Consider the following 13,815-nt stretch of genomic DNA (forward strand, 5'->3'; position numbering starts at 1 on the left):
GTCTATGAGCTACTTTGCTCCATATCAAGTGATAAATCTCACCCTCTGTCATCATAGAAGAATCTGGTCAACACCCAAAGTATAAGAACTGTTGACGGGAGCCCTGCAACGTAAGAGCAGAGGTTAATTATTAATACATTATGTATCTGTCAAATTAAATTAATCTGAACGACTCTCAAGCCCTAACTCACATGTGTACTGCATTTTTAATGAAAATGTTGTTAGGCATATAAAACATTGTGTATTAAATGTATCTGTCGCTCACTTGCATTTCCATGCCAGAAGAAGAAACAGACACAGGATAAGAGACAGGAGACAGGAAAGAGCGAGATAGGAGGAACCAGAAAGAAGCTGATAAGACACATCAGAGCCACTCTGGATACTGAGTGAGCGCCGCATCAAACACAGCCTGGCTTCCTTGTCAGGTTGCAACAACACAGATACTCAGGACAGAGATATTTAGGTCCAGATTTCCCTTTGCAAATGCCTAGTTTTCTGTTTGATTGTGGTTTTGTTGGTTCAGATGGTTGAATGAAGAATATGTCATGTTTATCATAACTATAACTGATTCTAACAAGCAGACTGGAGTAAAGAAAAGTTTCAGGAACTCCGGCTCCTTATTAAAAAAAACAGCTTCTGTCTCCACAGCATCATGATGGATATGCTACTATTTCTCACCTTCACTGCTGCACTAAACACGACTAGTCTTCTCAGCCTAAAGTCGCTCGATTATACTGTAACATTGTGATAACAGGACCAGAATGATACAGACTGTCACTAGAAAGCACTTGAGAGTGCAGGCTTTAACAGGAAAATATGCAGTAAAGCTAACAGTTAGGAATGGGAAGCCCATGGAAATCAGTTGTGTTATCCTGAGCCAAACAGGATAACACAAAGGGAAAGCATTCAAAACATCCAGCTCAGTGAAGCAAAAGATAAGGGAGATAAACAAAGGGAGAGCCGAGGAAACAAGAGTGCAGTCGTAATCGCTGCTCAGGAACAGCTATTGTGTAAATAAAATGCTGCCAGAATTTTTGGGACTGAATTACTGTCTTGAAATAGATTTCCAATCACCCAAATGTGAATTTATTGTATAATAACAAGACAGGAAAACCTTTCAGTATCGTTCAGTGTACTGTAATACAATAACACCTCAAACAGCGGGCTCAGGGATGACCAGCTGAATCCCTACCTCTCTGACACAGTCTCGAGTATCTATGAAAAGTTTTGTTATTTATTAGGATCATTATGCTGTCATGACTAAACCAGCCAACCAGATGATCAAGTTGCAAAGAAGGAAAGTGAAAACGACTCTGTAATACCAGCTGACTGACTGGAAGAATCATCTGTATTTCAGCAATGCATTTCAGCTTAGGGCCTTCGTCCAACCTGGTATCACACTAAAGTGTGTAATAGACCCACCTGTCCACAAGAGGATAGTGTGTCAGTGTCACGCTTTGCTTCGCCGAGGTGTAAATATTACACACGTGTATGAAGGTGCAGTGGGCTACCAGCAGGGGGCAACAAAACCACTTACTTTGGTTTATGCAACCAAACCACTTACTTAGGTTTAGGAAAAACGTCATGGTTGGGCTTAAAATAGGTACGTAAACTAAGTATAAGACGTAACAACGTAATATAAGTAGAAAAAAGTTTGAGAAACACATCACAAACATCACTAATGTACCTTACTAAACAAACCACACGAGTCCACAAGTCCTGTGTTTGTTGGACCCATCTATCTCCACTCCCAACCGACATAAACAAACTTTCTCGCTTTTTTTCTTTCGTCACTAGCTCTGAGCGTATACATATTTATGCAGATGCATTAACACTGAGTCAGTAGAGACTGCATGGTGTACAAATGACGCGCCTAAAGGAAGAACGGTGTTCTTACTGCACGCTTTTGCCTTGCGCATTATCGTGTCATTCACGCGCCTTTTCACGCAACCGGGCTGATATAATAGTGTCAAGGTGCCAGGGGGGCTTAGCTCCCCCAACATAGACCTGAGTCTTGAAAAACTGATAATTAACCTGTCAATAATGTGTGTAACATGATTGATGTGGACATGTGCAGGGTGTTTTTATGTATTATGGCTCATGGGCTCTCCTGCTAACTTATTGAGTTCAGCAGCCCCTCTCATCATTTCTGCCATGCATTAAAGCTGAGTATCTCCTCTATCCATCAGCCACAAAAGCAAGATTTCAGAATAGAGTCACAATGACAAAGTATTGAATCAGGCCAACATTTTTCACAAAGTGGTGAGTTTATTTTATTTTTTTCTTTGTAATGTTTGGTATAAGACGTGGTGATAGCCTATAGATTCTCTCTGATCTCACCGTGCATGTTGAAAGCCACAGCTTAGTTCGAACACTGCCATATACTCTGCAAGACGGCTGAACTTTGTCAGTTTTCCAATGAGAACTAGTAACATACAGTAGATGGACGGCCTCTAAAAAAATCTGCACCACTCAGAAACTTCACAATAAAAGTTCACAACAAAACATGAGATAAACAGCAAAAATCCTCACACAGTAACAAACAAATAAATGTAAACAGTCCAGCGGTCAAATTCACACTAATGACACAAGTCAAGAATTCGTTTTACTTTCTGTCTGAACACATTAAGAAAGTTCCCCCTTTAGCTTCCCTGATTAAGCTTATCGATGGCAATACAAAAAATCACCCATTGAAGTCTTGGCCTCCAAAAAATATAATATAGAATAACATTATGATATTATATATCCATCCATCACAGTCAGACACTGTTAGTCTGGCATGGGCTTGTCATCCTCAATACTCACCCCATCCAATCAGGATGTACCACCAGAAGTATTTCCTCTGAGAGACGAAGGTCAGGGCCAGCAGGGTCTGCAGGTACATGCCCTCCACCAGCAACCAGAAGTAATTGGCCAGGATGCTGAACTGGAAGAAAGCCACGGCTGACTTGCACGCTGTCTAGAGAGGACACAGCGAAACAAAGTTACTAGTACTGGATGTTTCCAAAATGTCAACTTTTCATGAGCTAAGAAAAACAGATATTCTTATTTGTTTTTGAAATAGTTTATTTAGCTTAAGATGTAGGAGCATTTTCTCAACACATAAAGTAACACTTAACTGTTCCATTTAGCTGAAAAATTCAAAATCCCCAAATTTGGGGATTCATGGTTTTCAGTGGACAGCAACAATATACAAATCTGTTCGTGCAGGATTTGAAAAGGTTTAATCGTTAAGGTGTGTCTGTAAAAGAAATAAGTCTTTGACAAGCTTACAACGCCTAAAACAACTTTCTCAATGATTCACACAAACTACTTCCTTTGTACAACATCTCAAATGTTTTGCTGCAAATTGGAATTCTTTTGTAGAAGTACTGCAAATGCTAGTTGTAGTACTTGGTAAAGCTTATTCTTCCTGTTTTGATTCTCTGTTTCCATCAGTATATCTGGTTCTTTCATCTTTGCTGTTGTTCCATTCACATAAGGCAACTTAAAAAGCAACGCTTTCAATGTTCAGGCCATTATTGTACGTATATTTTTCATAAAATGTCATTTTTTTGTAACAAAATGTCCCTCAACAAAGCATTGTCAGACCACTCTTGAGATGGCAGGTTATGGATTGATTATATAATGATGTTTTTTCTAAGCAATTTCCACCACAGTGCGAAATAATGTGTGTAAACAGTCTGTTTTCATTATGGCTTCCTAATATTTGTGTTTTTGACGTCATTGCTAACACGGTCCACTTCACAACCACTTGGAACAATGCACAGTAGACAGGAACTATGTAAAAGGTGAAAATCAAGGACCTTCCACCTCAACTACAGGCCGCATTGTTGGCCCTCTCTCTTCAAAAACAAAAAATCACTACAAAATTCACTACATGCTTTGGTAATGATACAAATGGCAAAGCAATTACAGTTGGGAATAGATTTATCATTTCACTTTGTCAACATTTCATTCACGGTATTAAAAAAATAAAACACCTGCTGTTGTTTACGTTTAAACTATGTTTTCGCTAAAAGAATTAATCAATCTTGTCGACTAATGAAGTGATATTTGCTGCGAAATGACAGCTGCCGTTCATCACGTGCCTTCCCCTCTTTCACTCTTCTTTCCATTGTTAACTCAATCATACAGCAGATGTGGGAATCTGCTTCATGATGGGAACATGATTGGCTAATTAGCGTGCTCACCGTGGACACGGAGCAGTGGTCCAGGGTCTCGTCTGCAAACAGCACGGTGTCCTTAATGAAGACAGCGGTGGCTCTCAGGACGAAGGAGGAGAACAGGTTGATGTGGATGTAGTTTCTAGTGCAGCGAAACTTCCTGAAAGAAAATCACAAATTCACATATACACAAAAAGTACTACTAATATATTCCCAAGCCTCTATATATAACAGAGGCTTTACAGGGGCCTTTGTTGATCTGACAGTCGATCATCTGAATATCCAGGCGATTAGACTGTTGTCAGGCTATTAAATAGACGTTATCAGTCGCTATAAGCCCCATAGATGTGGGTCAATAGGGGCCTACTACACCAACTAGTAGGTTTTATCATCTATTCACATGGTAGATCATCAGAAAAAAATGTAAAAAGAACACAACAGTGACCTCTAGTGACTGTATTAATTATGACAGGAGCAGAAGCAGAAGTCAGGTGCTGTAGTATAGACAGTGCAAAACTCCATAAGGGGTGGAGGTCAGGCACAAGGGATGGGACACAAAACACAGGGTTTTCCTCCAGGAGACCAGAGATTGCATCCTGTGTGAAACCAACAACTTGTAGTTGTCTTTGTGTTTGTCGTTTTTTAAACCAAAAACACAAGGTTTTTCTCTAAACTTAACTAAGTGTTGTTATTTTTTTGCCTAAACCTAAATAAATTGTAGTTTTGTTGCCTAAACCTGAAGAAGCCTTGAGCCTTTTGTGTTCAAAACAGGACGTTACAGTTTTGCGTGTTAGAACGTGTTGCTCTTAAGTTTTACTTTCACTTTTATAACGTAGTAGGAGTAGTAGGCCCTTACTGACCCACATCTATGGTGCTTATACTGATAAATTGTGTGCTGCTCTTGTCTTACCTGAAGGCTGTGAACACCACGATGGCTGTAATGAGGGAGATGAGCGAGGTGGCGTAGCCCACAGTGTAAACCTGTCTGAACGTAGAGAGGTAGCTCGTCTGCAGAGAGACAAACAGAGAGTCTGAGTAAATTGTGATGCTGTCGAATGTGTGAATAGGAAATGACTCGATGGGTGAAATGTCACACACTTTGTCTTAAAGTGTTGATCCGACAGAAGTGCAGTAAGACCTGGACTTGACTTGGAGTTCATGAAAGTATACTTTGTATACTTTAACTTATAGTACTTAGCCAATGATTGATGTATTAAATAAAGAGACTTGCTCCTTTTGCTATTTCACTTGATGATTTGTGATAAGATAAAAAAAAATAAAAAATGTGTTGCCTCTACGGGGAACGGATAATCCAAAAACTTGATGAATTGAAGTAAATTCATATCAAAACAACCTTTTACAAACTCTCACACACTTGAATAGTCTAGTCTATCAAAAAGTAAGCACAACTAAGCCAATTGTTCTTTTCTGTAGGCCTATAAGGCAAGAATACTTAATTATACTACAAGTATATCTCGATCAAACAATTAAGTAAGTAGGCCTATAAGCCAAATATACTAAGGATTTTCTGTATACTTGTCAGTATAAGCCAAGTATACTTAAGTATACTTTTGTAAAGTATATCTCTGATAAGTACATAAAACGTAAACTAAAAGTATACTCTTTTATTTTAAGTTCAAAAGAAGTATACTAATAGCACACTTGAATAAACTTCATTTGGTAAGGGGTGGTGGAAGATAATTTATTACATTTACTTAGGGGCTGTACTTAAGTACAATTTTGAGGTTCTTCTACTTTACTTGAGTTTCCATTTTCTGCTACTTTATACTTCTACTCCACTACAGTTCAGAAGGAAATATTGTACTTTTTACTCCTCTACATGTGTTTAATAATTTAAGTTACTTAGTTTAATAATACAAAATATAATCAACAAATAAATTCTAATGTATTATTATAAGATAAGATAAGATAAGATAAGATAAGGGGAAAATTTACAAGTTAGCAGTGTATAAATTAGTTAACATTAGCTCCACATTTAACAGCTGTATCATTAAAGTAATATACACATGAATGCATCATAATTATGATTCAATAATATAATATACATTATTCTGAAATGGGCCATTTCCCATAATGATAACTTTTACTTTTGGTACTTTAAGTATATGTTGATGCTAATATGTTTGTACTTTTACTTAAGTAAAATGCTGAATACAGTATTTTAACTTGAAACAGAGTATTTCTACTCTGTGGTATTGCTACCTTTACTTAAATAAAAGATCTAAGTCCTTCTATTCTTAGAACAAAAGTATCACAAATACATGCTGTCTTTGCACTAAACCTACAAATAGGTCTGAACTGAATAGGAAGCAGCGAGGGAGGAAGAGCGAAGAGGAAGCAGAGACAATATGAATGAGCTTAACTGATTGGCATGATTACAACAACATGTGTGTATACCTCAGATTCAGGCTCACTGTCATCACTGAAAGCACAGGCCTCGTCATAGGGAGGATAGATTTCTGACCAGCCGTTTGCCGTACAGTTCCTGTAAACATACCCTAATGTGGAAGCAGACAGCAAGGAGACAAGAAGGGATTCAACAACTACAAAGATTTCCAGAATACATTGTACAATCTATTAATCTAATCTAACCAATTTGTTATTCATCACTTTCTTCTTAATCTTCTCCGTGGCTTCATTTTGTCTAAACATTAACTTCTTAGAACATGTAGTTTAAATTAGTTGTGCTGTGAAATGCTGCTGAAAATGGTTTAATATGCAAATGACCAGTGGCGGAAAGTAACTAAGTACATTTACTCAAATACTTAAGTACAATTTTTAAGGTACTTGTACTTTACTTGAGTATTCCTATTTTATGCTAGTTTATACTTCTACTCCACTACAATTCTGAGGGAAATATTTTACTTTTTACTCCACATTTATTTTACAGCTTCAGTTAATTTGCAGATTCAGATTATCAATACAAAATATAATTAACAAATGAATTATGATGTATTATCATAGATAAAGCAGCACGGCAGTATATCAATTTGTTACAATTAGCTCCACATTTACCAGCTGCAATATCAAGGTGATGTACACTTAATAAATGCATCACTAATTATAATCCAATAATATAATATATACAGTATGATTCTGAAATGGGCCATTCTGCATAATGACAACTTTTACTTTTGGTATTTTAAGTATATTTCGATGCTAACAATTTTGTACTTTTACTTCAGTTCAATTTGGAATGCATGACTTTTACTTGTAACAGAGTATTTCTACACTGTGATATTAGTACTTTTACTGAAGTAATAGACCTGAGTACTTCTTCCACCACTGCTCGTTACATTCAGCGCTAAAGAAATCTAGACGCTGGTTCCTTCGGTCAAAGCACGAGTTCCTAAAAAGGTTCCTAGATTTCTCAAAATGTTTGTTCAATGGAAAAGGTCAATGAATCTTATATGGTATATTTGTTTAGGCATGATATCCTATATTATATCAATACAACACTTTGACTTGTAAGGATAGGTAGTCTTTATTGTCCCAGAGACAGATTTGTTTTTACAGCCGTACATATTCCACACGGAAGCATACAGATATCCACACTGGTGTATTTTTATATTGCAGTACTTTTTGCGGTACTTTACTTGCAGGCTACATTTTACTTGAGTAAAGGATATGAATAATTCCTCCTCCACCGGTGTTTTGGCCCTCCAACCCTATGATTGTTAATATTCTTACAGCCTAATTTTACAAAAGCTTTACCATTGTTGTGTGTGCATGGTACATAGCTTCACAATATTTATGGACCATTCAGCCAATTCATTCTGTTTAATATCAGTCTTTATAATTGAATTTACTACATTAAAGTTCTATAGAGTCCTAAATCAGTGTCCTAAAATCCTGTAACCACTGACATTGTGCAACACCACTGGGAAACATTTTAAAAACAAAGTCTTAAAAAAGCTGATTTTACTGCTTCAAACTGCATTATTTTAAAGTTTATGTTCTTGAGCATCAGAAACGGTATATACATATTCTAAATGACGTACTGTAAACTACACCGTTATAGAAAGTTGTCATTCCTGTGCACATTTGGGCCGCTACACTTGATATTTCCTCTCTTGGACTTGGATTTCACTCCATTAGTGCTTTCAGTCAGAAAAAATGTGAAGCTTTCATGTTCAAGTCTACTGACATTTTAGATCTGGTTAACATCCATTTGGACACAGCAGGTGACGGGAGAAGGTTGTCAGCTGGATTGCTCTCTGCACTGCTGTGTTTGTGGAATTGAACATCTAAATGTGTGTACCAGACAGTGCATGCAGGCTGTAGCTGGACTGTTTGAACAAAGACATACAGAAATGCATGACAGTGTTTTTTTTCTCTCTCTATTCCCTTTGAGCTGAGCAAACAGGAACTAAATCTGCCAACTGCACCGCTCAAAGCAAAGACTCTGGTCTGTTTGTGTATGATCTGCAATTCAGATCATAATGAGCCATGATTTCCATCAAGGTAAGAAGGGAAAGAACATTATTCCTCAATGATCCTGACCTTTCCTCCTTTAATTATGCTTTCATAATGGCAATCCTGTCAAGACAACAGAGTACAAACAGTCCCACATTTTTATGTGTATCTTTAGACTGGAAGACAATGGTTCCCAAAATGTAGCTGTCCTATAAACACTAATTTACAGGAGCAAATGATTAAGAATTGATTTAAATGTACTTATCATATAACATTTTATTATTTTGACTGTAACTATGTTTAAACGTATATTAAAGGTATAATATGCAAGAATTTCTTTAAAAAAAAAAAACAATGTATAGACTGATACAAAAATAATCCATCTCAATCATCACTTATGCCCCACTAGAAGTGTGTGGTGGTGTCTGTTTCTGCAGAGACCCTGCAGCCCTCTGCCTGTCTTATTTTGCTTTACTCGGGACGCTTCTGGGCATCAAAGTGGCTTCGTGCCCCATGTGGGGGTGTAACCCCCAGCCAATAACAGCGCGCACGGCGTGCAGCCCGTTCCAGTGGTTAAATACCGCCGCTGTGTAACGCCCCTCGGCGTCTGATACAGAGGCACAAGTCATTTAGCTCTGTTAGATACAAAGCAACCACATTTCATGGATGATAACTGATTGTGTTGTGTGCATGTGTTCCAGTGATCCCCCTGCTCCTCTCCACGCTGTGAGTGCAGCTATGATCTGTGTGTGTCTGTGGTATGACGAGAGCAGGGCTGAGCCACAGCCAGCAGACAGGAAGCCTGCATTCATTGAAAATCCGGCAACTCTGCATCTTCTCGCAGGGTTATGCAGAGTTAGTTGTGTGTTTATTTGTGCTTTAGAATGTAACCGCTGTGAAACAATTCGAAAATAACGTAACGGTGCTAACAGCACAAACAGTGGAAACAATAGCAACAGTGCTGTCAGAGCTAACAGTGTTAACCTGGGTGGGAACAGGAGGGTGGGTGCTACGCTTTCATGACAATGCCGTCGGTCAGGATGGCGTTATCAGCTGTAACCACCGTATGAGCGCAGTTCAGTGCGGCGGCCGTGAGCTCGCCAGTGGGGAACGCTAACATGCACGAACATGGACTGAAACGCACACGCTGCCGACCCAGCCGACCCGACCTCTGCTCAGGTAGACATTACTACTCTATATCTTTACATAGCAAATAGTTTGCTGCTATAATAATGCTCTGGATATCGTATGTATAGAGCACCTTTTACTCTAAATATATAACCTCTGAAACTCGACAACACTATTAATCTCATGAATATATCATTGTAACTTCAGAATATGTCTCTCTTGGTGTCATTAGCAACATCTTTCTGGAAACGCAGATCACAAATGCCCGAAAGGACGTGAGACTGACATGTGAAACAGACAAGATTTCATGTAATTTCTACTGCCAGAAACCTCCCAAAGCATATATATATCCTTGCCAACAAACATGCATGAATAATTCATACTGTGCATCAGAGCTACTCCAGTCTGCATAAACAATGCAGATTATACAGCACAGATAATTGTGTTACACCAGCAGAGAATGGGACTCCTACATTACCTTTTTATTGATTGCATGACTTGAGTTGAGTTATTCTTGTCTGTGTTTGTTGAGATTGGGATTAACATGGAAACAAACCTTGATTGCTGGAGAAATGCTGGAAGACCTCAGAGCAGGATATGTTGACCACCTGCCCGACTTCAGCTCTCAGCCAGCAGCCAATCTCGTCCCACTCTGTGTTACATCCTACAAACACAGAGAAGCAGGGTTAGTCAATAATAATACATAATAATAGTGAGGCAAATAAAATCAGACAATTAAAAATAATAAAAAAATTAAATGGAATAAAATACCCAATAATAATAATAATAATAATAATAATAATAATAATAATAATAATAAGGGAGTGTTACCACTTGAAATAAAATATTATTAATTAATAACAATTGTCATGTTTTAATTTTATTTAACCTTTATTAAACCAGGAAGTCCCTTGAGATTAAAATCAAAATAAGTCATTAAAATCATTAAAATTTGAAAAAAAAAAAATTTCGAGGGATACCTGGCCCAGACAGGAGGCCATTACAAAAATTATAAAATAAAGCATGTCAAAAACAGACAAGGGACAATTAAAAATAGAGCATGTTGCAAACAGACAAGAGACAATAGATACATAATACAAAATCCATCATTTATTATTTAGTATTATTACTACATTTGAATAATTTCTTGTGTTTGGCTTCTTTCATATCTAACTCTTTCAGAGTCCATGCGTTCTGTCAGTCCTGTGTCATCACATTAACATCAGTTGAGTGGTTCTGTCTGCTAGATTGAAACTGTCACTCACATTTCTTCAACAACATGGCAATACCATGTCATTGTAAGCTGTTGGCTTGTTGTCGTTAGCATTTAGCTCAAAGCACTGCACTAAGCCTCACAGAGCTGCTAGCAGTAGTCTTCTTTGAAATATGTTGTGTTTTCTGCAATGCAAGAGCACAACAGGGCAACCCCTGTATGATCAAAAGAATATTTTCTGCTTATAATAAGGAGGAGCCAGTTTATGCATTCACATAAGCGGCTTAAAAAGAATATTGCTTTTCTCACAATATGGTGACATTATTGTGTGCATGTAAATGGAACCAAATGTTACTATGGAAAAGCAGATTAAGCACTATTTATGCATCAGTCAAATGCTTCATCCTCTATGAATGATGAGCTCCTCACATGACTCCCTGCCGATACATTTATTGAGAAGAGGATTGAAACATTTCGGCCCACCTCCAGCCTTTCATTGGAGAAAATCCACCCACACTAACCACAAAGACAACAGTACTGTACATGCAGGTGACCTTATTACCTAGTCACATATTTATTCTCATGTAACCAAATGAGGATATTTCTATTAATGCAGGCCTAATAAATCTACACCAGCTGACAGGTCTTATCCACAGTCCTCACCTCATCTTGTTTCTGTAAATGGACTGCGCGGTAAAAGCTTTTGCGTAATGTCACACACGCTCTGGTTTTTCCATCTACTGTCCCATATTTCCCAGATTCTAGATTACTTACCGGTTTATAATGGACTCATTCACATATCAATGAGGACGTGGTCTCCTGAGGCAAGGTGACAGGTTTGACAGGAGTGAATAAATGAATGGACGGAGTAACTCTAATACATTGTGAAAAACTTGGTGTGTGTGGTGCTGCAAATATCTGCAGTCATCTTCATCCACAGTGGGTAAATGTCAACATTAAAGGAATTGCAAGGAGTTCTTTCATTTATCCCCAAGGCTGCAGTTAAGACCAAAATAAATGTCAAATACATTTTCAGCAGGAAATCTATTCTGTAAAAAAAAAAGTTTCAACTCTTCAGGCGCTTTAAGTTTCTAGGAACATAAAAGTGTTTCAAAGGGCCGGGAGTGATTTCTGACTGGAACATAAACACAGTCTGACTGCATGTAAAATGTGATTCTTCCTCTTCTCTCTCAGGACGTTAGTGAACAACATTTATCCATACATTTAACATTAAATGCAATAATTTAAATTATGGTTCCATTTAGAGTAAAACGACCATAAAGCAGGGTATGCTTTAGGGCGTGGCTACCTTGTGATTGACAGGTCGCTAACACGGCGTTGTCCGGTCTAGGAGTTGTCCGTGTTTTTGTTTTTGAACTTTAACCCTTTCTCAGTGTGTCTTCTGTTCATGAAAGTTAATTGTAACATTTTGGTCGCCTAAAAATGTCTTATTCAGCGTTCGGTTGTACTTAGCTCCACCCTCTCGTGTCACCTCTGGTTGCAAAAACCAAAGTGGCGACGGCCAAAATGCCAAACTTGAGGCTTCAAAACGGCAGTCCACAAACCAATGGGTGACATCACGGTGACTACGTCCATTTCTTTTATACAGTCTATAGAGTTTGCAGCCACGCTAGCAGGTCATGAACCAAAGACATCCACAGAGCTACACTGAGAATATATAATAACACGATTTGGTTCATAAGACCTCAAAAGTTCTGTTCTTTAATTACCTATCATTGAAAATGAATTAAAATTAAAAAACTGATCACAATAAAGAGTCCAAGTAATTCGAGCCATCCACTGTGGCTGCTGACATTAATCTGAGACAGAGCATTGATTTAAAGACAGCAGTCTGTCTGGGTGAAATATCAGCGTATTTAATATATTATCCACTCCTCCTGTGTGTCCCTATCTCACAAAAACAACTTACATACAAATAGGAGGTCGCACGAAAAATGATGTCACCTCCAACGTAACTCTGGGAAGCAACAGGCTGCAGTTATTCACGCAGGACCTGCACATTTTAGAATACACGTCAGCGTCTGCTGTGTTGCTGTCAGGCTGAGTCAGACTGATATTCCTGAAGCCGAGGATCCAGGAGGGGCAGAGGGATTGTGTCAAAATGCACTTTCAGATCTCAGGTCTGTCTTTTCACTGACTGTTAGCTCAATGAGTGGTTGTCTCAGGGGCGGTGCTATTTATTGTGAGGCTTTACCACAGCAGAGAGTGAGAGTGATGTGCATGAGCAGCTTAATCATGAGTAATATTTGTTGGGCATTAAAGCCTAATCCAGATGTGTTTTAAAGCTCCCGTTGATTCCCACAGCAGCCAAAACTCAGCTAACACATTCAGGTGTTTATGACAATCATTGTCTTCAGCGAACATTCCTCTTTTTAACTACTTTTAATCTACTTTTTAAAAAACTTTTATTTGTCTTTTTGTTATGTTTTTGTCCTTTTGCATCTGTCTTTTTGGGTTTATTATTCAGCTCTTGTGAAACACATTCTAATTTCATTTATTTGTATGCCAAGTGGTAAGCTATATAAATAAAGTATGCTATTATTGTTAGACGTAGTAATTAACAGTTTTTATTGGATCCATTCCTCATTTTTATTCTGGGTTCAGTCGACTCCTGACCAAAATCTGCCAGGGGAGAAAAACTTGGCTTCAGTATGCACGAGAAAAAAACTTGAAAAATTATATTTCTGCTCGTTCCGCTTTGTCTCAGAAAACAACATGGATGATATCTTAGAAAATAAATTATGAGGGAGTCTGATGGAGCCAGAGCAGCGTGAAATTAAAGTATACAATATTTATAGATCTATATTTGGGGACCAAAAAAGACATTTTAGTAAAAACAAATCTGGGGCT

The 13,815-nt window shown here is 38.0% G+C and overlaps 1 protein-coding gene across 1 annotated transcript in view; it reads right to left on the bottom strand.

Annotated features, from left to right (window-relative positions):
• Positions 1-13,815, bottom strand: part of LOC119498155 (vasoactive intestinal polypeptide receptor 1-like) — a 32,101-nt gene that overhangs the window by 8,664 nt on the left and 9,622 nt on the right. The window contains exons 3-8 of the mRNA XM_037786722.1: positions 10,288-10,395; positions 6,585-6,685; positions 5,077-5,174; positions 4,194-4,326; positions 2,806-2,959; positions 43-103 (exon numbers count right to left, since the gene is read on the bottom strand). Coding sequence (XP_037642650.1) covers positions 43-103; positions 2,806-2,959; positions 4,194-4,326; positions 5,077-5,174; positions 6,585-6,685; positions 10,288-10,395 — 655 coding nt within the window. The remainder of the gene's footprint in view (positions 1-42; positions 104-2,805; positions 2,960-4,193; positions 4,327-5,076; positions 5,175-6,584; positions 6,686-10,287; positions 10,396-13,815) is intronic.

Source organism: Sebastes umbrosus, chromosome 12 (assembly GCF_015220745.1).
Source record: "Sebastes umbrosus isolate fSebUmb1 chromosome 12, fSebUmb1.pri, whole genome shotgun sequence".
Lineage (NCBI taxonomy): Eukaryota > Metazoa > Chordata > Actinopteri > Perciformes > Sebastidae > Sebastes > Sebastes umbrosus.